The following is a 26,775-nucleotide window of genomic DNA, read 5'->3' on the forward strand; positions in this document are numbered from 1 at the left end:
TCATGGTCTGGTTCTTCCCGGCGATTTCAACGATTTCGATTGTAGTAAACTGGTTTCCCATCACAGTTTAAAGCAAGTCCTTCAACAACCTACTAGAAACTCTGCTATCTTAGATCTTATAGTAACAAACTTGCATAACTTGTATAGCAGCCCAACTATTCATGCCCTGCTAGGCTCAAGTGATCATAACATCGTATTTTGGCAACCTAGTCTAGCGCACAGGCAGTCCCCGCGGGTTAATCCCCCTAAGCGCCTGGTGCGCCACTACCCTCGATCTGAAATTGATGCTTTTGGAAGATGGGTTACTAGACATGACTGGTTCACCGATCTCGGCCCCAGTCCATCCGTTGATGATCTAGTATCCTCGTTTATTACCCAGTTGATAGACGCCATTGATCGGATCCTCCCCGTAAAGACCATCAAACTGCATGGAACAGACAAGCCATGGATAACATCTGAACTCAAGCTTATGATCAAAGACTGACAGAAAGCATTTCACAACGGCAACATCCCAGTCTGGTGTTCCTTGAAATACAAAGTCCAACAAGAAATAGCAAAGAGGAAAAAGTCTTTCTACAAGAGCAAAGTAAAATACCTAAAGAAAGATGACTGCCACAAGTGGTGGAACATTATTAATCAAATGTCTGGCAGATCTGCAAAGCCCTCCTTTTTTTTTACTGGAACGCGACGGAAAAATCATGTGCCAACAAGAACTTGTTAATAGTTTAAATCAGTTCTATGTTTCAGTTAATGCGGACATCCCACCACTCGATGGTAATATACTACTAGCTTTCCTCCCTGCTGAGGCAGGATTCCATTCTGTGCAGCCCCACGAAGTCTTCAAGAAGCTGCTCGCCATCAAACCTCCAAGGCCCACGATTCAGACAACGTACCTTGTCGCATCGTTAAAGAGTTCGCATACGAACTGGCTGAACCTATCACCACCATCTTTAAGACATCACTTCGATCTGGTATTGTACCAGTAATCTGGAAAGAATCTAATATAATGTCCTTCGTAAAAATACAACCACCTATGGATGAGGGCGACGTCAGACCTATCTCGTCGACTCCCTGTCTGTTCAAAGTTCTTGAGGATTTCACAGTCATATGGTTAATTGACGATGCAAAAGGCAAAATTGACCCAGATCAGTTTGGATGTCTGAATGGAACCTCAACAACGTATTGTTTACTTGACATGATTCATACCTGGCTCAGTTACGTACCTCGACTCACCCGGAAGACATCTCCGCCTTTGCTTTTTTGATTTCTCCAAAGCTTTCGATCGCATTGGGTACAATGTATTATTAGAGATGTTTCTCGAATTAGGCGTCCGTACATATTTAATACTGTGGATTATAAGCTTTCTGACTAACCGCCGACAACGCGTTAAGTTAGCTGGCTCGACCTCTGACTGGCTCCCAATAACAACCGGCCTTCCCCAGGGAACAAAACTTGGCCCGATATTGTTCCTGATAATGATTGACAACTTGAATATCCCTGATCCCGAATCCCGTACTTGGAAGTATGTAGATGATGCAGGGAACAGCAACTCAAACATCCAAACCAGCCTCAATAGCGTCGCCTCTTGGAGCCACAGCAACTGGATGAAACCTAACGATAAAAAGGGCAAAGAAATGCGGCTTTGTTTCCTAAAGGAACCCATAAATCTCCCCCATTTGAAGATCGATGATCAACAATTAGAGCTTGTAACCTCACACAAAGTACTTGGTCTGGTGATCCAGAATAATTTAAAATGGAACAATCACATCGAGTATATTGTCACCAAGGCTTCTAAACGACTTCAAATACTCCGATTACTTCGTCGAGGGAGCGTTGAGATTAATGATCTAATTACTATCTATATCGCCTTGATACGATCTTACTTGAATATAGCTGTGTCGTATGGCATCATGCTCTGCCCTCTTACCTCTTACAAGAGTTAGAACGTGTACAGAAACGTGCACTCAAAATCATAGTACCTGCGTATTCCCACTCAGAAGCCCTTCAATTCCTAAGTTTAAGAACATGAGACGAGGGACGTAGTGAACTCTGTGTTAAAACTCTTGAAAAGATCTCAGAAGAAGGACTTCTCATTAAACATCTCCCAATGACGCGGCAGCGCATGCATCACTATCAAACAAGATGCGCTAACAAATATACATTAACTAAATGCAGGACTGAAAGATTGCGCCGTAGTTTTTTCCTAAGTACTAGTTTAGCTTTCAACAATCAATAGATTTTTAGACCATATACCTACATATATATTTTAACTTATATTTGTAATTTTAATACAAAATCTATTGTAACCCAGTCCTTTTTTGATTAACAGTATGTAATTGTTGTAGTTGTACATTTGTAACCACATTGTAATTCAGATTAATTGCGATGGTGGTGGAATTAAACTTCTTTTATTATTATTATTATCATTATTAATAGTAATTCTCCTTACTGTCTGCTATAAATTCTTGTAATGTGAGTTTTAAGAATTTGGTATTGCATTAATTAATAATCCCCTAACTGATATTTTTCTTTGTTTTCATCACTTGTCTGCCTGATATTGTATTGATATTGTAGAGAGAAATTCTGTCTTGATCACTAACGGGAATTAAAGGCTTAAAACAAACTTAATGCCACAACACTCTAAGCAAAAAGAACCGGGCATAGTTTGATAGATCAATCCAGAAATGAAAAGGAGAATAAGGAAATAAGCAACAAGTGCCAGAACAGTAACAAATTTCTCGGCTTTTCTGTTAAAGACACGATCAAGAAACTATCATGGCGGCTGCCGCTGAGGATTTGTCTTATGCTGTGCTATGTGATCTCGCTCGCCCTTCTTACACTCCACTCTGTAAATTAATTTTAATAGGGTAACAACGAGAAATGCGAACACTGCACATCTATTCAAAATATCTCAAAACATAGGTTATTTTACTTGAAGAAAAGTCGTTACACAATTCAAGTGTAGAGGAATGGTGTAGAGAATATCTTACTGACCGTCAGCAGAGAGTCGTTGTAAAAGGGGAAGTATCTGATTGGCTAACAATTACCTCTGGTGCGCCTCAAGGCTCCCTGTAGTGACCTTTATTTTTTATTATTTAAATCTATGATTTGCCAGGGGTTATCAGTAAGGATAGTTCAATGGCTTTATATGCTGATGATAGCAAATTATATAGGATTATTAATTCTCCAGAGGATATGTCATCTTTTCAGGGTGACCTGAATAAGATTTCTGACTGGTTTAAGGATAATAAAATGAAAATTAATACTAAGAAATGTAAGATCATGAGAATCACAAGGAAAAAGAGTCCTCTGGTTAGGGATTATTACATAAATGATCAAAGTTTGGAAAGTGTACATATATATAAGGACTTAGGTCTGCTCACTAGCTCTAATTTATCATGGAATTCACATATAGATTCTATAACTGCTAAGGCTATTAAAGTTCTTGGTTTGGTTAAAAGAACGTGTATGGATATTACTACATTAAGAACATTATACTGTAGTCTTGTTAGACCATTGCTAGAGCATTCATGTGAGACCTGGAATCCTCACACTCAACGTAATATTAATAGAATAGAGGCAATTTACAGGAGGACAACTAAGTTTATCCTAAAGTCTAACGAGAATTATAATATTGGACTAAATAATTAGATTTACAAAGTTTATATAATAGGAGATTTATCAGGGATGTTGTATTTTTTATTTAATTAATGAAAGGGCATTATAATCTTGATATTTCTGATACGTTGCTATTTTGTTAATGAACGTAATGTAGATTATAATTTAAGAAAAAAATGACTCTCTTGACCTTGTTAGTATAGTAGAACTAATAGTTTTAAGTATAGTTATTTTATCCACATTATCATTGAATGGAATAGCCTACCCAATCATATAAAAGAATCTGTTAGTATTTCTGGTTTTTAAGCATAAAGTTATCATTTCTTGGTAATACTTAGTTCTACTCTTAGAACGGATTATAATGTAGAATTTTAGATCTTTTAATTTTATATTTAGATTATTATATATTTTTATATATTTTCTTTTAATTTTATATTATAGATGTTTTCTTTATCATATTTCAGTTTACTGAAGAGCATCCCTCGTATAGTGTCTGGTGCGCTTTTTGGATGCTTCCCTCTCCACCTTTATCTTAATTTAAAGTTATAATTTTATGGTTTGGAGAAAACTGTAATAAATAAATAATAAATATATAAGTTATGAATTCTCGAAGTCGAATCTTACCCACTCCACTCAGCAGAAGAAACGCTCGGCGACCTTGACAAAACTGGCGATTTCCAAGGAAATACGGTCGAGATATTGTTTCTTGAATCCATAGAAGTCGGAAAAGACGCTGAAATTTCTCGTAATTCGAAAGCTCTATCCACGCGAAAGCGCAAATATATGACAAATAATTTAGAATATTATTTGTAATTCAAACGAATTTTCCCGCTTTCAAAGGCAGATTCAAAATAGTCGACACCGATCTCCTCAGTCGGTTTCGTTCCATTAAAAAGCGAAGTATGATGCCAAGGTGAAGGCTGGTTTTGAAGTTAGTGAAGTTTAGTGGGGAGGTGCAACTATTCTTTCTTGGATTTAGAAATGTTAACACGAACCTAGACAATTTTTTTTTCCGGGAATTCGAAATGCTTTGAAAAAAGTCTGCACACGAGCATGAAGAAAAGAAGTCATCTCATTCTAATTGCCATTGTCATCCCAATACAGTCTACATGATCTCAACTTCAACAAGTCCTTAAGAAACTAAATGAAACTCCGTTCGTCATTACCAGTTCATCCATGATTTAAATTTATCTGTTTGTTTTTTTTAAGGAGATTGAAAACCAACAAAGCCACTAGTAGCAAATTTTAGAGCGCAATATTTAAAGTACTATTTTTCTACTATCTATTTTGTCCCTAACGCCGTTTCTGCACTCTGCTTACAATTTTCTTTTCCTGTAATATAATTTCAATATTTACCTTTAGCCCTTTGACGTTGCGTCGGTACCAAAAAGCACACGGTTTTCAGGTTAGAAGAGATCTATGTTTTTGTAGGGTTTTCTATTCGAAACTCAAGAGTTTTTCCATTGTGAGGAGCGCGAAGGAAAGCTTTGCACGTGCAAATCGTGCAAGTCTGTCGTTTGCGTTGCTCTAATTAACGAAGTAGAGTGGCCAGGTTTTTTTCTGTTACACGGTTTCATTGAGCAAAACTCATGATAATGATATAAAAAAAAAACTCCTCCATATCTCTGGGTCGAAGAGTCAGGCGGGCGAGATATTTAATCTTTGAAAGCAACGCGAATTTCGCTCATGTGAGTCATTTTGACCAATAGTTAAAACGAAAAAATGTTCTTGAAATGTTTAAGTCTTTCAACTTTCCATCTCATCTACATTTAAAACGAATTCTCTTTAATTTCATATTGATAACTGTGTGTGCGCTCTTTACATAAATTGTTGTGACGGTCCCCACTTTCGCACTTCCAAACCAGGATACCCCATAATCATCACTATGACGCCATTCCTTGCCACTCCCCCCCAATCCTTCTATCATCTTTGAACAACAAATGGGCAGGATCTAACTTGATACGCCGATCGCTAAATGAGGAGAGCAACCAAATTTCTCTTCGATTTACAGACTAACACAGAAAGAACCACGATTTCTTTTTTTTTTAGGGCCAACACTGAATCGGTGTTTGCTCCATACTATTTTCAAGCTGAAAATGTTCACAAAGAGGCATGCCAGTGTTAGTCAACCAAACGTTGTTGTTATTTTGGGTATAGGGAAACGTTAAGTTCATTCAAGACTATTCGTCGCTAAAATCCTACTTTCAAACAAGTGTAGAGAAAATTCATTGTATCAGTTACTTTGAAGAGATAGGTCTTATTCGACAAAATGAGTGAGAATGTTTCATTAAGCTGTTCAATTGTATTTAATATGTTAATTTCGAACATCATTACAGAGCATACTCTTAATAATGTTTTACGAGAGTAGAACGAGGAGTACATGTAAGTCGCAATTTATCCTCTAGTTGAAAAAAAATAAATAAAATGCTCTTTTTTTCTTTTTTTCCCTTTCTCCTTTTGCGTGCGGTTGGTTGTGACGTTGTTAGTAAACTCTCGTCATAAATATAGAATATACAAAACAAACTAACAAATAAACAAACAACAACAACACACTTGGGAAACAAACATTCCTTACATGGAATTTTAACTGTTGACGTACAACTTTTGTTATACAAGGAAACTTTTGATTCACAGTTCGGGTTCAATCAATTCGTAGACCAGGGCAAGCCTGTTTTGTTTGTTTCACTTTGTGTTCCATTTTTTTTTAACATATGAGGTTTTTTAGTAGACCACTGAACATCTTTACGAACCACATCTGGTTTCCTTTTTTTTGGGAGAACATTTTCTATACCAAACAAGACAATCCTGGTGGTATTTGAACCGTTGTCATGACAAAACAGTTTTCTGGTGTACCAAAGATAACCTTGCCACCCTGTTTCTGAAGAATACTTGTCATGAATCAGGATTGTCACACCAGGGTGTCTGCTCTAAATCGCAATTCAAGTGAACGTTTAAGATCGTACAAGGCGCTCCATTGATGTTAAGATTAGTCCGTTTTTCAACTCTGTAATTCAATGTGGTTAGTCCCGTTTCCCTGTCTCTCTTGAATGACTCCTGAGGTTAAAAGAGGACAAAAGTAAGACTGGCATTGTTTGAGTACTCAGAGCTTAAATACAGTGGTGCAGGAGTATGAAAAAAGAAACCTTAGCAACATGATAAATACCTGGTAACGGATTGATCTTTCTAGGTTGCTATTGCAGAAAAAACGAGTCTGAAAAAATGCAATCTTCGATCCCAGGTTCAATTTGTTTCTTGATATCAAGTAAAAATACAATTTAATACATAATAATTTTAGCAACAGCAGGATAAGTAAATAACATTGTTGAAATGAAGTTTGCTATGAATAAGAAAATAAGTAGATAACAATGTAAATCAAGTCGGTGTGATCGTTTGGGTGGAAAAGTCATGATTCTGTAGATGATTTCCGTTCAGGTCGCAGTGATATCAAATGATTAGAGAGGGTAAGTTTCTATAGAAACTGTGGTGCTGCGTCGGTGGGAGAGTATAACAGGGTAATTAAGTATTATCAACTGAGTTGATAACATAAATTGGCCATCGTAAAGAGTTTAAAAGCTAACGTTTTGAGGGTTAGCCCTTCGTCAGAGCGATTGATGTCAGTCTCGATCAGCAGTTCCTTTTAGAACAATCCTCGCCCGGACGATAAGTTGTCAACGAGAGATGCTTCATTACCTAAGTTAATTTGTTTCCGTTTAGTTTAGTTTAGCTTTTATTTTTTGTTATTCACGGCGGAATTGATAAACATAAATGAAGGGTTGCCGCGAATCGAGAAAAGTTGGCCTTATGTTAAAGAGCAGATCCACAAGACGCTTGCGCGCAAGCTCTCTTGGGGAACGGGGGGGGAAGGGGGTTTGGAGTAGACGGCAGGGAAAGACTTCTTTCTTCTTCTCTTCCCCCCCCCCCTCCTTTCCCGCAAGAGAGGTTGCTTGAAAGCCACTTTATATCCTACTATCCTGTGTAAAACGCGCAGTTTTCTTCATGTCTCTAACATATCATGGTAGCCCACCTTTTTCTGATTAAAAAATCTTGCATAATCTCTTTTCCTTTTCTTGGAGTCATGGTCATGCTTGAAGGTGTCATAACCGGTGGTTATCTTTTTTTTACTATGTCGATAAACCTGAAAAAGAACAACACACTGATTAATAACACCAGCAACCATAAAAAAAAAGGTATTAACGGTGTAAGTAAAGAAAAACATTTGTTCTGATTGGTCAATAAAGCATTAACTACCGTCGAACCTCTCCACAACGGCCACCTGAGGGACCGAGGAGGTCGGGAAGGGGAGGTCTTGGCTGGTACAAGGGTATAGGAAGTCGTAAGGAGGTGTAATAAGACTCCTGTTGTGGCTTTTAGATGGGTAGAAACTTTTAAACCTATAACTATATTACCAAAAAGTTGGGAAAAGGGTTGACAAATAAAATGATCAAGATGAGGTACAGACAATGTCCACTTTTACCCTTGAATGAATTTCATATACAGATACGTAATACGTTCTCGTTAGAGGAATGAAAGCAGTCAAGGATTGTCAGCTCAAGGGACTTAACACACATTATGTTTCACTGTTCCTCAGTAGTTGTTGGTCTGACGAGGGACTTAACACACATTATGTTTCACTGTTCCTCAGTAGTTGTTGGTCTGATGAGGGACTTAACACACATTATGTTTCACTGTTCCTCAGTAGTTGTTGGTCTGGCGAGGGACTTAACACACATTATGTTTCACTGTTCCTCAGTAGTTGTTGGTCTGGTGAGGCCCGTCGCAGGCTGTTACCTTTGCGGAGAGGGTGGTCATTGAGGTGGTCATGATTAGGAGAATTTGAGTAACAAACAAGAGCTTCTACTGTTAGAGATCATTCTCGCTATAATTCTCACAACTTAGATGTTTTATTCAGGGGTGATACTTTAACACTTTATCTCCCAAGATTTGATTGTTAATTCTCCTTTGTAGCTGCTACACATTTCCTTGTAAATTAGTTATGAGAATTTGGTGCTAGATCAATATAGTAGCTTCTACCTGACAAGTTTGAATATTCTCATCACCTGTTTGCTGAAGAATGTATGGATATTGTAGGGAGAAGTTTTATGTTAATCACTTCTGGGAGTTAAAGTGTTCAGGAGACACTAGAAGTTTTTTGTGGCTTAATAAAGGTTTCAATGTACTTGGATAAAAACATTGCTGCGACTTACAGTTAAGCCAGCTTCTTTCATTCTCTGGTACAGCTCATCATCTTCTCGACCCCAGCCCCAAAATTTGTTGGAGAGCCCATTAACCTAGAAATAAACAAAACAACAATGTGTCTGGACTGAACTTAAACTTAATGGTTGTCAATTGAGGGAGTTTTTAATGAAAATTTAGCAGCAAAACAACCTAATGTTGACTCCAAATTATGCCCTCAAATAAAACCAAACCAAGAGATTGATATATACTCATTTCCTGTACTGGTTTTTAGCATTTCTCATCGGTTGTTACAATCTGTGTCATGGCAGATGACACAATAAGGTGTTATGAGTGAGATAATATTTGCCCCCAATTCCTTACTTTGACTGTCTCCAAAGTCTTCATACTACATGGAATGAGGAAAGGAGGCATTAAGTTTAAGTGAAATAAATTTGAAGCCTTTACCCTGGAATTTGGAATCAAAAGTGGCCAGAGGCTATTAACCCTTTACACCCAAACATCAGTTTGGTTATTCTCCATAATGTTCTTTCTTTATTTTCTAAGGTGCTGACAAGGAGAATTTGTTTAAAAATCAAAAGTTTCTTTAGTTGGTGATCATTCCCTTTATTCTCTTGACCTTTATGTGTGATAATCAGGTGATAACATGAGGAGAAATTAGATGCTGGTCAATCTTAGGAGTAAAAAGGTTAAAATCAATGATGATAGAAGTTGAATAACATCAGCCCTTTAACTGAGCCAAAGAAAAATTCTGAGACACACACAAAGGGACAGAAAGATTCTTTTGGTATACATGCTTATGGCAACTCTTTGACATCTTTCTTAGGTGCATCAATATTTGATTCCACAGGTAGTATTACTATGAATTGTTCTATTCCTACATGTATACAGAAAATTTTTCTTTACATGCCTACAAAATTTGACTCACCTTTTCAAACTGGGCAATTGACATAATTAAAATTCCACCTACAAATGTTGGATAGTGATATTTTGGATGTAGGAAGGGTGCTGATACATGAAAAGGTCCTCTGTCAGGAAATCCATAATATAAGTCCTTGTTAAGAGGAAGGAGATCCACATCATGCATAGCTATATAGTCACAATGATTTCCTCTTGCCTCCAAGAATCCAGCATTTAAAAGGGAAGCTCTATTGAATCTGTGAGAAAAGAAACAAAAATAAAGTCACATATTGAAGGTAATAATCTGCATGATCAGCAGGTATGTTAGAGAAACAGGTGATTTAGTGTTAGCAACTGAGTTGAATTGACCACCTTAAAAAGATTAAAGGCAGATGTTTTGAGCATTACCCTTTGTCAGAGTGATTGATTATATTAGAGAAAGATGTACATGTTACTTACTTGCCATGAGTGTAGGTTTTGACCTTCAGATATCTTAGTTTCACTCACTAGCACTTGGCTAACATGTTGGTGAACTATACCATACACTACAGTATTCCAGCAAAAAGGACTTATTCTATGTTTACATAGATGGACAAACTATACTAGTTCATGTGAACAATTTTCTGTTCCAACCACTTACCTATGCTTATCAACTTGGTTAACAATAAATATTTTGTGTCTGACTTTCTTGTCATTTAAATACTTGTGCATATGGGGAACAAATTCAAGCAGCTCCTCAAATCTGTCCCTGTAAGGAACAACCAGTCCAAGTTGATGTGGTCCCCAATCCTTTTCAGGAAGTCTCTCTTCTCTAATGATACTTTCTAAAATGAAATTTCCAACCATAAAGACATTAGCCTTTTCAAACAATAAACAAACAATTGTGAAGTTTCCCTGGAGTAAGGGAGCTTGGATGCTATTACAAGGAAGATAACAAACAGGTAATACCTGAATACCTGCTTCATGTCAAATAGATTAAAGACTGGCCCTAAGAGTACAGATGGAGAGTCACAAAAAAAGTTGTAAATTGAATCAAGATCCTAGATGAATGGAACTCCATTCCTAAAATCATTATGCAAAGCTACATAAAGCTGATCCTCTGAAACTTAAGCTCTCTGATAACAGAGGATGAGAACAGATTACTGAAACAAAGAAAATCAGGACGAAAAAATTTTTTATACATGTTAGAATAATACTGAGGGGAAGTATTATTCAAATTATTTGTTTAATAAGATTCATATGAAAAAAATAGAGATACTTGCTGACAAAATGAAACAAAATGTATTTAAGGAATACTACACTGTGCTTTGACAGATGGATTCAAGTGACAAAGATTGCCCTCTACTGGCAAAAAGGCCTTGGAAGGTAAAGGTGTAGACATGGCTTATGGAAGAGAATTGAACTACAGTTTTGTTAAGAAGAAAGAGGAATAAGAATGACAACTGAAAAGAACATTATATATAATTCACAATGTCTCTTAACTGCCACATTGGAAATTGACAAAGGGAAGTATTATTGGATGAGAAAATTAAATGGAACTAGAAGAAGCAATCAAGAAAAGTTAAGTTAAGTTAAGTTGGGGCATCAAACCCTGACCATTTTTGAGACCAAATCTATTAATTTTGCTTCCCATTTTAAAGGAGAAGTGAAGCCAAAAATTTCATTAAAAATATTACTTTCTGTGCATGTGCATGACTAGCTGTAAAGGAATAGAATGAAGTTTTGGTTATCATTTTGTTTGTTTCTTGTTCATAGTAAGAAACTTTAACTTAAACTTACCTATCTCTTAAGTGGTGGGGAAATGAAAGATCTTACTGAGTAACATGCAAAGGCCACATATCAGAGCATATTGAGCAAATTGCCTGTATTTGCCAATTTTGAAAGACAATGACTAAACTCAAATCAATGTGCTAATAAATCACTCATACTGCTGACCACCCTGCTAATTCATGTGCCAATCTAATTTAAAGAATGATATATGTAACAATTCAGTCTCTGATGCAATTCGTTTAGATGCAACTAAGTGGAGAAATACTCTGAAGTTTAGCCATAACTTTGCTGATGACCTGTGATCAACATGTAGTTCTTGCATTTCCCTTAAATATTTCACCGTTGATTTTATTATGTTACAAGGCCAGGAAAATATGGTTCAAGGCCATCTATACACCACTATTAATTAAATTACCATATGTAATTACTAATTACTTTCCTTTGTTAGATTATATTTTTGATTTAATTTTTAGAAATAAACTGTCTGTTTTAATAGTAAGAAGCGGAGCGTTAAACAAACAAATCAATGCCGACACGTCATCAAGAGCGCTAACGAGATTTTTACGTCCACGCGACGATAATAAAGTTCGCAAGTAATGTATTAAAAACCATGACTGTACGTACCCTTTGCAGGAGTTTGGACGGAATCTCCGTTTGCTCTTTTTTGTTTCTCTGCAACTATTTTAAAATTGTCGTCTGAGTGTGGAAAGTCGTGTTCATGTGCAGAAAACCTTGCGCTCTCGAAATATTGACGACAATCACAGCCATTTTCATTTAAGTATTTCATCGATATCCATATTGTCCCAGCAATCGCGAATGTTAGATAGAAAAACATTCCAATAATGACTCCACGGGGTACAACAGCCATCTGGAGACCACATCTAGTTAAATTCCAGTTTGAAATTCTGTATCAGCAATATCGGCTGGTTGAGAAGTTGCGTCCGATAACAGATACTGAACACATTTCTGTGGTAGACATAGCATTAATTCAACTGGTTTTAAAGTAGTCAAAGAGTAAGTTTGTCCTCTTTAGATAATTTTCCCTTTCCCCCATGAATTGATGTTGGTAAAGATATTATTTTGGCTCGATGGAGCCAGTGCACAATCCCCCGATTTCCTCCTGTTTTCGAGTAAGTCCTCGAAGCCCGCAGATATACAGCGGGTTCTAACGGTTTCTCGAAAATATGTGGTATAATTGACATAATTGGAATCGACTGGAATAAACTATCATAGCGCATGAGCAGTGTAACTCCACGTGGAAAGCCAGAAGATCGTGAAACCTGCCGAAGTAGAATTCTTCGTAATAATGGTTTCTTTTATATGTAATGTATGTGGTCAAACAGTCCGAAAAGCTCAGGTAGAAAGACACTATCAGAACGACTGCCGTAATTGCGAAGTTCTGTCGTGCATCGACTGCGGGAGGGACTTCCATGGTGATGAGTACACTTCGCATACATCGTGTATAACTGAGGCAGAGAAGTATCAAGGAAAGCTCTATAAACCAAAGGATAGACAGAATAAAGGTGAACACAAGCAGCAAGAATGGCTTAAGGTGATTAAAAGGATGACAGTTTTCACATTATCAGTAGTCAATTCTAACGGCGACTCCATCCATTGGAAGTTTTGTCGCTTATGATTACAGTTACACGTGAGCATTGAAGTAAGCTTAATGTGGATCTTCAGTCCATTAACTTCCGAGATTTGATTTTAGATTGTGCACATCCTAACTCTACCCTAGGGCTGTTACACATCTCGTAAATCAGTCTCGAGAATCTGGTTTTTGATCAAGATATCAAGTTTGAGTGTTCTCATTTTCAAGTTTTCATGTATGTTATTATTTAAGGAAAAGTTACATTTAAATCTCATCTGGGAGTTCAAAGTTTAAACTTTGACCCTTTTTAACCAGAGAACTCAATGCTTTGTATCAATTCTTATATTAGGGCAATTAAGGGTTGTGATTCTTAAACCTTGACAGATACAGCCTTTAATGTGTAATATATGAACTAGAACGTCAAATTCTTTTTAGATGTAGAGCTGCAGTACAGCATGTCTTTTTGCAGTACTTAGACAATCCCTGTGGTGATGACTTAACTTAGGACACCTATGATAACCTCAAAGAGGATGATTAAACATAAGTTATTGTATCTGAACAGGGAAGTAATCCTTAGATTGATAATTTAAGATAGTTTTCCTTTTGCTTTAGTTTTACTGCAGATTTCTCTTTTGCATACTCAAAGAAGCGATTAACATTTTTTCATTTTATCACACTTTTTTATAATAGTATTGCACTTGTATTCCCAAATTTAAAACTGGATTCAAGTGTGTTTTATGGTTTAATTGTAACCCCATAAATTATGGTTCATTTGGAGAATACTTCCAAGCATCAGTTTGATTTTTAAACAATCTGAGATGAAAAGAAACATTTCTTTTTCTGTCCTTTTTATCAGCAAGTGAGAGAGGCATCAAGATCCGAAAAAGTGGATCCACGCTTATCTAACCTTCTGGACAGAATTAGTGAATATTCCAATATTCCAAGAAAGAAAGTTAAATTCCAAGTAAGTAAGATATACATATATTTGTAATAAACTTGTAACTAGTGGCTGTACAAAATGTTAAACTCATCAAATAAGTTTTCACCATGGCTTATCATTGAGGAAAAGGGAGATGAAGTAACCTGATCATTTTTCTTGGACAAGAAGGTTGACTCTGTTAGGAAACCCTAGCAAAATGCTAATAGACAGAGCTACCGAAGAGACTTCTTGCCACTTCCTTCAAATGAAACTGGATAAAGTTCTTGCAGAACTTTGCACTGTCTTTTGTTACTGCATGTTTTATTTATCATGGGAGAAAAGGCTAAACATTACTTAAAATTGTTTCTCTCTCTATTTTTTTTTCTTAATTTTGTCCATGTGGTGATGACTCAGCTAAGGACTCTTATACATTATTTTTCCAAGTTGATGATAGAGAGCTAGTCCAGTTCCTCTCTAAGTGTATTTTTGATTGTATCGTTAGAATTTCTGCAAGAATAGCATTGGTGTGCGAGATGATACAACTTTGGACAAGCTGTGGAACCTTTTCTCAGAGAGTACAAAGGTAAGGAGATTCCAAAATAGGTTATGCATTCACTTTTGTTGCAAGAGTGATGATAGGTTAAGCCATTTCTTTAATTGACTAATACTAACCATCTTTAATGGTTAGTATGCATAACTGGTGATAAAAAAGTTTGTGTTTGAGTCAAGGCAAGGGTCATTGAGGTCTGCACTCAGCACGGATCTTAACTTTTACAGTGCCTCTCTCCAACCAGACACTAACCCTTTATACCCTAACATCAGTATGCATATTCTCCATACTGTTTTTTATACATTTCCAAAGGTGTTGACGAGGAGAATTTGTGTACTGATCAAAAGCTTTTTTTTTCATTGGTGATCATTTCCTTTATTCTCATGACCTTAATGTGTGATTCAGTGCTGATATTGTTGAGAGAAATTAGATGCTAGTCACTCTTAGGGTTTTAAAGGGTTAAATGAGTATAGGCAAACTCTCAGGAAATCCTGTTTCAATGCAGAGGGATAACCTTCAATGGACTCCTATCTCATCAAGGATAAGTAATAAGACTATTAGGTGCCACTTACCTTCTCTTTTTAACCCTTTAATTCCCATGAGTGATAAAGATATAATTTTTCCCTGCAATACCAATACAATATCAGGCAGATAAGTGATGGGAATGAAGAAAATTACCAATTAGGGGATTCGTAGGAGATCCAATATCAAATTCTACAAACTAACATACTAATAATTGTAGAGAAGACAGTGAGGAGAAGTACTAATGAGATTTAGGGAGTGAAAGGACTAATGGATATACAATGGGAGGGTGTTTTCCAACTGTTTTCACATGTTCATTGTAACTGTCTGAAAATGGGCCTGAAATAAGATTCAGCTGGTGTGCAATATTGCTCAAGACTATTTGTTTGAAATGTTTTTTCAAAAAAATTAAACTTACAGCGTCTGTGATTTACTTGTAAAGTTTTGTGGGTCAAAGCATTCAGAGTCATTATTACTGCAGCAGTTAGTGAAACAAGAGCCATCTTGGCTTTTTGTATTTCATTTACCAGAATTCGCAAGAACAGGGTGTGACTAGCAGCAATGGTGTTGTTGACCATGAAAAAAGCAATGGATCATCTTTTCAAATTAATGCTGAAGACCAGTGCAATGGAGATTCTACAAAACACACAGTAAAAGAAAAGAATCACGAAGTTGATGACAGCAATGTTGAACAGAACTCAAAAGATAGGAGAGATAAAAAGACTAAAAAACACAAGGAAAGGAAAAAATTTAAAGACATTGACTCTTTTGAAAGTGAGCAGAGAATAAAGGAAAAGAAATACAAAAGCGACTCACATGGGAATGCAGAAGAGTCAAATAAACTTGTTGATACTGAAAATGAACAGAAAAGAAAAAGAAAAAGAAATGAAGAGGAAGATGGTAAAGGTGAGTCTCTGAAATGAAGCTCCTCAGACTTCATTTTCTTATGTCCATTATTGTAGAACCAAGCCATCAGAGCAGTGACCTTACAGCACACTGAAGTAACATACATGTAAGGTGGAGCCAAAGAATCAATATGGGAATGATATTTTTTTTCTGCAGAAATCTATCAAAAAGTGGATGACTTAACAGGTGTAGTCTATTTCAAGGTGTAAAAGGTCATGTTTCTCTGATTTCCAATTGTCTGATTTTGATTAATTTAATTGCTTTGCTTTTAACTCTTTAACTCCCATAAGTGACCATAAGAGAATTTCACCCTACAACCAGATAAGTGATGAGAATAAAGAAGAATATCGATTTGGGGATAATTAGTTGATCCGATACTAATCTCTCTGAACTAACATTATGAGAATTGTATGGTTGACATTAAGGAGAATAAAAATTTGATCTGGGAGTTAAAGGGTTAAGCCTTGAAATGTCTTTCACCAATACCAAATGATAGAAGCACAGAATTTAGGGGAGGGGTTGGTGGGTAGAAATGTGGAGTAAGGTCACTGCTTGATACACATAGCTTTTGCATGATTTTTTTAAATAAAAATTATGTGTCTGCATGCCATGGTATCCATTTCACTCCTACTTCTGCGATGATGACTTAACTTAGGACACCTTATGAAACCTCAAGGTGATTAAGAAAAAGTTACACCTCTGAGCAGAAATCAGTAAGAGTTATTGGTTATCAGTGCCCCAAATTTGTTGTGGCATTAAACAATTGAAGTGAATGAATGAGCAAAGTGGTTTAGCAAGATGACTGGAAAATGAGAGTTTTTAACTTCTTCATTGATGAAAAAATGCAACATTTACCAGAGGGTGTGATCTTCCAGTACAATTGCAATGTATGTTAATATTGTGTACAGTAAATCCACTTAAAATGTGTATCAGTAACTTGTAATGACTAATAATAACAACAGAAAACTGTTCATCAAGTGAGTAGATTTGGTTTTCAAACTCATCTCTTGCTACATAGAAATGAGTTTTGTCTGTTGAATCAAAGAGCGCACTCTCAGTTAGTATTAACACACAACATGAACCCATCCATGCCACTTTTGAAGCCTATCAGAATACAGAATTTGCATCATCTTGCACACCCACGATGCCAGCACTATGGTATTTAGTACTAACAATTGAATGATGTTAAAACTGAATGCTTTCCTAATTTGATATTTTTACATAAAATGTTTACATAGGCGAACCTCAACAATCCAAGATATTAAAAATGGAAAGTGAAGGAATAAACGGTGATAAAAGTGAGTGACTATTGGGGGTTCTGTTAGTACATCTTTGTCTCCTCATTAAATTTTCCTCTATTATTTCACTACCAACCCACTTCTTGTAAATTTTGTAGTTCTCACTTCTGCAATGATGACTTAACTTAGGACACCGATGATCACCTCGTAGAGGATGATTACAAACAAGTTAAAATTCTGAGCAGGTTTGAGTGAGACGAAATCAGAGAAAGGTTGTTAATATTCAGTAGATACCCCAATTAGTACCCGCAATCACCTTGTGCCTCCATTTATACAAAACTAACTCTAAGCACTATTCAAACTGCACGTGTCATCTTTAGGGACACTCTATGATTTTATATTTTTTCAGTTATGAATGTTTGTGATAAAAGTAGAACCCTGTCAACTCAAACTCCCAATGTAACCAAGAAATGGTTTCAGTTATAGGGGGGTTGAGATGGCTGATAGCAAATGACTGAAAAAATGGAGTCACAGGAAATCAGATCTTGTTCAAGTTACCAGGGGGTTTGAGTTAACAATTTTTCGTAAGTGGGGTTTTTACTGTAGCTAAACTCAATTAAAAGCAACAATTTTTATGTATCATGCAGATCAATTTAATTGGAAATCTACAATTAAGGCAGTCTTGAGGCAAGCTCCTGATCAAGAATTACCAATCAAAAGATTAAGGAAAAAGGTAAAAATTATGTAAACATTGCACAGTTATCAGTAATAATGATGATGATGATAATAATGATAATAATGATGATGATAAAAAAATAATAATAGTACTAATGATAACAAGCGTCTTAAGCTCTTATGGGATGGATGATTCTCTTTTGTAATTATTTCTAACATAGGTAACAATTTGCGAGGAAATGGGGCCATAAGTCTTAAAACAAAATTTTCTCAGAGTTGTTCAGTGTCTCAAAGTAACATTATCTGTACAAGGAACCTTATCCATTTCAAATAATCAATAATACAGTCTGGATGAGATAAATGAAATTGTAGTTATCCTTGATAATTGTGATTGTTTATTTTACTTGACCTATGCTGTAACATCACAGGGAAATTATGATGTATAGACTGTTAATCCTTTTATAATTCTCTTTTTTACCACAGGTTTTAGCAGAATTTGAAGCAAGAGGAGCTAATACAAGAAATCTTTCTGATAATGAACTAAGAGCTCTATTTGAGAAAAAGATAACAAAAAATCCTAAATTTAAGGTTCACAAAGACAGAGTGAAACTTGTCAAATAAGGAATTTTCTACTTAACTCTCATTTATTTTTCAGTAAGTCTGGTGTTTTGTGAAAGTTGTTCTTTTTGAAACAATGTAGTTTATATTCATTTAATAAAAAGGAGAACACAAGTGATGTAGTACTAGTGTGTATCTTCAAATCCTGATGTGATATGGTAGTCCCCTAGTGTTACATATGGTGCAAGAAGGATAAAGAATGATAGAAAATAAAATGGCTCAGCTTTTTCCTCAGAAAATTAAAAAGAGAGTTATTCCTCGTTATTCATTTTACTACAAATCTGTTATACTGTCTGCATCTGTTTTCTTCCTCTAGTACCATGACCCATTTAGTCAACACAAAGTTATTGCTAACAAAGCTTGTTGTTGCACATCATATGACTCAAGCTCTCGTAGGATAATGTTAACTCCATTCCATTTAGATTTGGAAGTGACATGAGGTGCTGGATTCTGTGTTGCTTTACAGGAGCTTGGAAAGGGAGAATTGGCTCAGGGCCCGTAATATTAGCAAGAAAATTTCTCACATGAACTTGACACAAACTTTAAAGTTTTTTTTTTTTCCCAAATAAGACCATAAACAAGATTAGTAACTAAATTTAATTTTTGGAGCAGACTTCAACTGTAACTCTTCCTTAAATAAAAATATACACTTACATGTAACCTTAAAATTACACTATTTCCTATCCAAATTCAAAGCTAACTCTGAATTTACATATAAGATTACCAAGAATCTCCAATTTGTATTCTCCTATAAAGTACTCTAACCTCTGAACAAAATACAAGCATCACAAGTGTACTTGCAAATGTCTCAATTTTTCACCCCTTCATGTTTGAAGAGAGTAAATTGAGGATTCAGTTCAAATACTAATTTCAAAATTTTCTAAAGCTATAAGCATGAAATTTTAAGATGTATTTCACTATGAGTTCATAACTTCTTTTAGTCTAATGTTTTTTTTGTGATATTGATAAGACGTAGTTCTGCTTAGGTCCACAACCCTATTCGCTTTTGTAGCACTTAGTTAACCTTCCACAAGTAACAAGTAATTTTCCTTAACAATATCAACATGCTTTAAGAACAGTAAGCTAGTGAGGGGGAAGAAAAATTTCAACTAGGAGATATAGTTTGATCTCACAAAAACTTCTTAAGGCTGAGATAAGATTATAGCAAACAGTGTGGAGAGTTGAAATTTAGATCTTGGAAGTTATAGGTTGAGAACAAGCTATGTGCCATGGTTTGTGTCCATCTAGATCATTTTCAACAAACTGTGTTTCTCTTGTCTTTACCTTTCATAGATAATGATTTCTTGAAAGCACTAGAAAACAATGATTTCAGTGTTCTATCCTTTTAAGAAAGAAAAAATCAATATAATATGATAAGAATTCTTATGTTTAAGTTTCAATCTTCTGCGGCTGTCATTATTGTTCCCCAGTCGTTATCACATCCCATTCTATTTATTTACCACAAAGTCTTTCAGTGTGAACAAAGTAATAATTTACAAATACTGCATTGCATTGTATGGTGTCCCTTGAAAAAAAGAACAAGAAGCTTGGAAATATGTGACAGATACAGCTGATGGCCTTATCTCTTCAAAAATTTTAGCTTACAATAACTTTTTTTTTCTATGAAAGATGATTATACCAAGAACATTGTTACTTTCATGCATTATTATCAAATTTGAAAAAAAAAGAGATCTGTATACTTTGGTCTAAAATAATGTTCCTATGTATGTACAATGTAATTGTAGATTGCTTCTTAAACAATAATCACTGTTAACTATTCAACAAACAGGGAGACTGAAAAACTAGTACACCCAAAGTTCTTTACAACAGGATACAGACTGAATCCTCTTTAAATTGACAAATTGATAGGTTCTGCAGCTCCTCATGTAAAAAAGTATGTGAACACAAACAGGATGTTGTCTTCATGTTCAGTATTAATCAGTAATTGCAGATAACTCTTCTTTCTTGGAGGTGAACCTTGGTCCACTTTGTCATTCACTAGTCACTTTAAAAAGCTAACTGTATTCCTCTTCTACTTCATCATCACTCTCATTTCCATTATTACTGGGATCAGCCTCATTGGCCAGGTCCATCCTTGGGCGTGGTGGAATCATTGGCTGTGTGATGTTGAATGTTTTAATAATTTCCTACAGAACAAATCATATAACAGAGTAATGCTACAAGTTAAAAACCCTGATATTGATTCATGACTACAGGAAGCATGGCACCAATGCAGTTTCAGTTTGCTAACAATCATTCAGACACCAGTGGTAATAGACCATGTAATTCAAGTGCCTGATTTTATTTCAGATATATTGGAAGCTTTTCTTTTGCTCACCACTGAGTGATACTTTCTCTGGAATCTTTTGAAAGAAAATGGAATCTTTTTCGTTTACAAAAAGGTAAACATCAGTTATGTGACTTAATGTCCCATCCAAAATAATAACTTTTGCATGCATAGCATGCCAATGTTTTTATTTGATTCACCTTATACTCTTTCAAAGTGAGATGAACAACAACTTGCTGCTTTCCCATCTGTTCATCCTCACCAGGCATTTCTGAGTATGCTACCAATTCAATGAGAAAATATAAATATAAATAAAATAAAACAAACAAAGAAAACAAAACCATTTCTACCAGATTACAGTGTAATTAAATATGACTACCATGTTGCGACAACCCCCCAGTCATTAGATGAGGTTGTGTAAATGTGGAAAAAGTCCTCAGTTCCTTTTGTAAATAATTCTCAAAAATAATTCTGGCAACCCAGAAAGCAAGATGTCACAACCTTGTTAGCAGACCCAACCCATAAGGGTGCACATACTATCTGAAATATTTTATAAAAACATATACATGAACACTTACATACAACTGGTAGTCCATGATCGTCAAGACTTATGTCTGCTCGACCATCCTAGAGGCATGAAAATAGAATTGAAATCAAGTATGTGAGATACAAGACATGATTAACAAGGATCATGAAACAGTTACAGATCTATTCATGCTCAAAAAAATTATCTGTAGACTGAGCCATTGCTCATCTGCTCTCACTTTGGAGTACTATGCTTTTTAAGCTCTTAGCCAATTAGTATTCATATTCAACTATCTAATTATTACTGCTAAAAAGATCTGTTGGCAGTCATTAGGTAAGAGTAATTGCTAATAACATTTTAGATTCAAAGTACAACTTACCCTAACTAGAAAAGACAAGTGGAAAAGATTCTCAATTGTTTGCCCGAATGAATTAGGGTTGATGATAAAGTTGAACAGAGACACTGGAGTTAATTCACACTCTTCACCTTCCTCAGAAACTATGAAACAAGAAATTAAGCAACTGGTTAGTGATGAAATGACAAGGAAACTAGTATTAAGAAGACTGAATATTATTATGAATATTATACTGATACAAGCCAGGTCTTATATTTTCCCATTTAAAAAATAGATACTATACAAGCTCCCTGTTTGGTCAAAACCCATCATTTATTATACTGGTAAACCCATTGAAAATTGAATTTTAATATATATAAGTAATCAACTGCACTTTCTATCCATTTACCGGGCTAAGGTAAAAACCCTTTAGGGATATTGGGAGAACATTTGAAAAGTTTGTCCACAAAAACTTTTCCTGTGTTCTACCAACACCTTGCATGTATTATTACAACTATTAACCAATAGAAAGTGCACTCTTTTGCCTCACTATAAAATGAGCCAGAATTCAGCAGACACCTCTCACTGAGTAGAAGAGGACACCAAAATCAAGCACTTGTGAGGAATCTGTTTCAAGCAGAAAGCCTAATAAAAAGTTTGAGTTCCATTTTCAAGTGAAAATATTCTTTTTTTTAACTTAAAAATATCACAACTCTTCCTCAATAAAGAAGGGTGGTTGAATGAGTTTGATAATTTGCTCTTAACCTTTAACTCCCATGGGTGACCAACACAGAATTTCTCCTTACAATATCAATACAATATCAACCAGATAAGTAATGAGAAGTTATAAAGAAAAATATTAATTTGGGGATAATTTGTTGATCCAATACTAAATTCTCTGAACTAACATTACAAAAATTGTATGGTTGACAGTAAGGAGAATTACAAATTTGATCTGGGAGTTAAAGGGTTAAGCAACTCATGCAAGTGCTCTCTTTTGCCAGCAGCTGGTTCTAGGTTCATTGTAGATGATAAAGAGAGACAAAAATTTGGACTTTTGTTTGTGGCATACAGGTAATGAATATAAAAAAAATTATCAGCTTAAGAGTGGATTCTTCAAATTACTCCAAGTTCTCTACATTATTACTAAAGAAACTTTTTAAGAGCAAAAGAGGATAATTGCAGAAAGGCTAGACATAATTTTATATAATTATATACCTGTGTTATCATAAAGGATGCTATGTAGTCTGTCTACTTCTTTAGTCGTTGCTTCCTCTTTGGTTTCTACCTTCTCCAACTGATAGAAAGAACAAAATGAGAACATTTAAGTCTAAACTGTTAAAAATCAAAATTTTGTACTCCTGTAGAATTATTACTTTTCATTCCTGAAATTTGAACAGTAAAATTAAATGCAAGAATGTAGGCAAAAAAAGTATTACACTACCATTCAAATCATCTTGTTTATTTTCTTAAAATGTTTATTATATACTCTCATTTCACAATTTAGAAAACTTGTTTGCTGACTCTTTACTGTCTGCACAAGTTGCTCATGTCATACCTGTGACATGACATGACACAAAGTTCAGATACATTTTTAAACAATAACAAGATAGTAAAGTAAATGGTTTGAACCCAGGAGTATCAGTAGTTTGTGTAGTGTGATCGTCCAGGTGAGTGTAGTTCTGAAAAGAACTGTTGTTGGTGACTGACGTTTCGACTATCTGTGCGATAGTCATCTTCAGAGATAATAACAAGATAATAATGACAACACAACTTAGCTAGGTACAGAAGGAAGCAAGCAGAGTCATCATTTTCAACTGTGTGTAACTTTAAGTAAAACAAATACATCAATAAAACTGAAAAGTTTTCTAAAAAATAGTTTTACCTGTTTTGGTTTGACTAACTGATTAGCATCAGGTTTTTCAGTTTTTTTCACAGCATTTCTATCTCTCCGCAATTTTACAGGAGGTTCCATGGATAATGGACCAAACCTGAAATGAGACATGATCATCGAAGACCACCATTACATCAACATGCACAAGAAAGCTGTGAATGCATCTTTGACATCTTTGATAGGATTGCATGAAAACTGATTTCAAAATTATCTTAATTGCCAAGCAACCTTTGAGTTAAAAACCCACTGGAAATAAATTTCTCTTGCTGTTATCAAAACACCTAGATTGTTACATACTAGGAAGACACACAAAAAAAACTGAATTCAGTCTTGAATCATATTATTTCTCTGAAACTCTCTTAAAGTAATCCTATGTGTGCTAAATTTTTAATTCATTTAATTACGTGTATGAAAATGAGATCAAACACTGAGTCAGTCTCTTGAATTTATAACAGTGTATACCTATCTCAACTGAAAGAGAAGTCAGAATAATTCAGAATCAAATGGTATCATTGCAAGGCTGAACATACATAAAGTCAACATTTGGAGTTCTCCTAAACGCTACACTGGCTTTTCTACCAAGTTTCTTCCAGTCAAGGTGAGGTGGGGGTTGGTGCCTCCCACCAGCCATCTCTTCATCCTCATTATCTCCTCCAGTCATATCGGAAACACTTCTCCCTCCCATAAAAGTTATCTGATAAAAAGGATAAAATTTATAACTTTTTGGCTTTTTTTTTAATAACTTTTTTAATTTTTTACTTCATGGCAGAGGATGGACTAATCACTGTAAAGGTTCTATGAAAACAAGGAATTGAGGACTGAGAGTTGACATAAAAAACTGTGAGAAATAAGTAAATGAGATCTCTTTCAAGTTTACAGGCTGATAAGAATAAAGCATAACTGTCTGAAAGCAACCATTACCCACTGCCTGACAAAATAACAACCTTTGAACCAACATAACACCAATGCATTGACTGACAAATCCCCTAAAAAAGTTACTGACAGCAGTACAATGTATGGATGTTTTGAAAGTGATTAACAACTTTCTAGGTTAAAAAGAAAAGATCAAGAAAATAATTCTAAAACAGCAATCAAATAACATTTTCAGACAAATTTAAGATAATTATTTCCTAGCCGTGGCTGCAGCAGTAAGTTAGAATGGAGGATTTGGGTGTGAAGATGAACAAGACAAAGTCAAACACAGAGTTTGATTACTTCCCAGTGTATTACTAACAGCATTCAACAATGAAGGGTATCAGACATGGTTTGATGCTACTCTGGTTTACAGATTTAATGAATGTAACTGAAGAAATTATAATTCATGGACCCAACGTTTCAACACTTATGTCTAGTGCCTTCATCAGGGGTGATCTAAACACTGAAACAAGAGATCCTTTTATATGATCACTAATTGGCTGCCTTTTTTTCTAACAAGGTGTAAATAGGCATCAGGAAGTAAGCTGCCATCATCACAATCTAAAGGAGCATGGGCAGAGTTAATATGCCAAGCTTCCAAACAAAGGCACTGGTGGTATTGCCCATTAGTAGTGAGAATTCTTAGACTTGTCCCACCCAATTTTATGGTTCGTTAGGCATGTGTGCTCTGATAAAGCTGAATTTATATTGTCGAAATGTTGGGTCTGTGAATTGTAACTTCATCAGTTACATTCATTAAATCTGTAAACCAGAGTAACATCACACCAAGTCTGATTGTCCACCTGGTTACCATGTGAACTTTAATATATTTTAAAGAGGGGATGTTTATTTTCAAATGGGAAAAAGTTACATAAAAGACATGAACAACAATGATTCTTCCAACCCAATGTGGAAATGAACTTTAATTTATTTATAACTTACCAATTTCTCAACAAAAACATCTGCATCAAATGTTACCAAGTGTGTTTGCAGCTGCTGAGCCTGTTGACTTCCAAGGTTTGATGCTAAGACTAGAAAATGTGCATCTAGAACAGCCTCTCTGGTATGGGTGGCTGAGGAAAATTCCCAACAACTGATTAATACTCATTTGAAGACCAAATTCTTTTAGAATAGAAGCTCACTTGGAGGAGACCCCAGATCAACAAAGGAGACATATTCATTTCCCGCTCTGTGTTCCAAAATGGGATGATGCAAAAAATGAAAAATTAGTTGTATTGCTCTGCTATTTCTGATTTAATTGATAAAAGCTAAATTTTCTTTTCACATGTTATCACCCAAGTTTCCAGATCTCAGTTCCTTGTTGAAATACTTATCTATCACTTTCACTTTGTAACAGCCATAGATAAAGCCTCTTGTTGATATTTACAGGATAATTTTTCACTTTACCCAGTTTTGTTTCATGCTAAGCCATATTATAGGAGATGTAGCTGGAAGCAGAGAGAAGGTAACTCTGCCTCACCCCTACTCACATTCTCCCTGAACTAACCCCCCCCCCCCACTATATCCTGACATAAAATCCCACAAAGGTTTGTCTAACATATTAAAAAGATCTTACCGTTCTTAAATAACCCTTCAGCTTTATCAAGTGCCTCATGTAAGCCAGTTGATTCTGGTTTGATAAAATTATGTCTATTTTCTGTTGAAAAGAAGGTAAAAGGCCTCATTCAAAAGAAACTCAACCCTTAACATCCTAACATAAACATGCATATTCTCATTACTATTATCTAAACATTTCCTATGGTATCATCATCTGACAATCAAAAGCTTCTTTCAGCCGTGATCTTTTCCTGTATTCTCATTTCCTTAATGTTTGATTCAGGGGTGATACGGTTGGGAGAAATTTGATGCTAGTCGTTCTTGGGGGATGTTTAAGAAAACGTTCAGACGATTCGTGCATGTTGACGATCGTCCCAAATCATTCTTTGCAAAAAAGGAAAACAATCTATAATATCCCAGTTTTCGTTGACACGTGTAAAGTTATACGCATAAAAACAGGAGGACGGCACTGTGCTTACTTTGAGTCTCGGCGATCAGTTCACGATATTCGTGACGGATTCGCCTTCTTTCCCGGGGATCGTCCTTGGGATCTCCATTTGGATCGTAGTCATCCGAGGGGCCGTCTTCACCCATATCAGCTGGACGAAAGCACTTTCAAGGATTTTAGAAAAAAAAAATCTAAATATCTTACGCCAAATCTGGCGAAAACTACCGAACTGAGGAAAAAATCTACCACCACATGATAGGTGAGCAGTTTTTAGCTGATTTCGCGCGCTTTCCTGCGCAGTTCTTATGCAAGCT

General features: G+C 35.6%; 3 protein-coding genes across 3 annotated transcripts; 1 reads left to right on the top strand and 2 right to left on the bottom strand.

The window, feature by feature from the left end:
* Positions 1–5,905: 5,905 nt before the first annotated feature.
* Positions 5,906–12,641, bottom strand: LOC113673687 (beta-1,4-galactosyltransferase 7). Its single transcript, XM_027190102.2, has 6 exons — positions 12,106–12,641; positions 10,352–10,535; positions 9,740–9,968; positions 8,823–8,906; positions 7,643–7,753; positions 5,906–6,672 (listed from the first exon to the last, which is right to left on the bottom strand). The coding sequence occupies exons 1-6, from the start codon at positions 12,347–12,349 to the stop codon at positions 6,511–6,513; spliced, it is 1,014 nt and encodes a 337-aa protein (XP_027045903.2). The 5' UTR covers positions 12,350–12,641; the 3' UTR covers positions 5,906–6,510.
* Positions 12,642–12,696: 55 nt separating this feature from the next.
* LOC113673688 (cell growth-regulating nucleolar protein) lies at positions 12,697–18,614 on the top strand. Its single transcript, XM_027190103.2, has 7 exons — positions 12,697–13,033; positions 13,929–14,036; positions 14,494–14,574; positions 15,594–15,969; positions 17,208–17,267; positions 17,855–17,940; positions 18,366–18,614. The coding sequence occupies exons 1-7, from the start codon at positions 12,788–12,790 to the stop codon at positions 18,501–18,503; spliced, it is 1,095 nt and encodes a 364-aa protein (XP_027045904.2). The 5' UTR covers positions 12,697–12,787; the 3' UTR covers positions 18,504–18,614.
* Positions 18,615–19,083: 469 nt separating this feature from the next.
* On the bottom strand, positions 19,084–26,770 carry LOC113673686 (non-structural maintenance of chromosomes element 4 homolog A). The gene is made up of 10 exons (XM_027190101.2): positions 26,493–26,770; positions 26,033–26,113; positions 25,399–25,529; positions 24,072–24,235; positions 23,533–23,638; positions 22,866–22,944; positions 21,693–21,811; positions 21,366–21,414; positions 20,988–21,067; positions 19,084–20,647 (listed from the first exon to the last, which is right to left on the bottom strand). The coding sequence occupies exons 1-10, from the start codon at positions 26,605–26,607 to the stop codon at positions 20,516–20,518; spliced, it is 1,056 nt and encodes a 351-aa protein (XP_027045902.2). The 5' UTR covers positions 26,608–26,770; the 3' UTR covers positions 19,084–20,515.
* Between the last annotated feature and the right edge of the window lie 5 nt (positions 26,771–26,775).

This window comes from Pocillopora damicornis, chromosome 2 (assembly GCF_964200805.1).
Source record: "Pocillopora damicornis chromosome 2, jaPocDami1.2, whole genome shotgun sequence".
Taxonomy (NCBI): Eukaryota; Metazoa; Cnidaria; class Anthozoa; order Scleractinia; family Pocilloporidae; genus Pocillopora; species Pocillopora damicornis.

Bases quoted from the DNA above. Each gene is read 5' to 3' on its own strand.
- LOC113673687 (XM_027190102.2), bottom strand. From the start codon at position 12,349: ATGGCTGTTGTACCCCGTGGAGTCATTATTGGAATGTTTTTCTATCTA. The intron at 10,536-12,105 runs GTACGTACAGTC...ATTTCATTTTAG, and splicing joins CGTCCAAACTCCTGCAAAGG to AAAGTATCATTAGAGAAGAG. The intron at 7,754-8,822 runs GTAAGTCGCAGC...GTTCTTTTTCAG, and splicing joins TGAAAGAAGCTGGCTTAACT to GTTTATCGACATAGTAAAAA.
- LOC113673688 (XM_027190103.2), top strand. From the start codon at position 12,788: ATGGTTTCTTTTATATGTAATGTATGTGGTCAAACAGTCCGAAAAGCT. The intron at 15,970-17,207 runs GTGAGTCTCTGA...ATGTTTACATAG, and splicing joins TGAAGAGGAAGATGGTAAAG to GCGAACCTCAACAATCCAAG. The intron at 17,268-17,854 runs GTGAGTGACTAT...TGTATCATGCAG, and splicing joins AGGAATAAACGGTGATAAAA to ATCAATTTAATTGGAAATCT.
- LOC113673686 (XM_027190101.2), bottom strand. From the start codon at position 26,607: ATGGGTGAAGACGGCCCCTCGGATGACTACGATCCAAATGGAGATCCC. The intron at 22,945-23,532 runs GTAAAACTATTT...TCTTTCTATCAG, and splicing joins AGTTAGTCAAACCAAAACAG to TTGGAGAAGGTAGAAACCAA. The intron at 21,068-21,365 runs GTAAGTGTTCAT...TTGAATTGGTAG, and splicing joins TCATGGACTACCAGTTGTAT to CATACTCAGAAATGCCTGGT.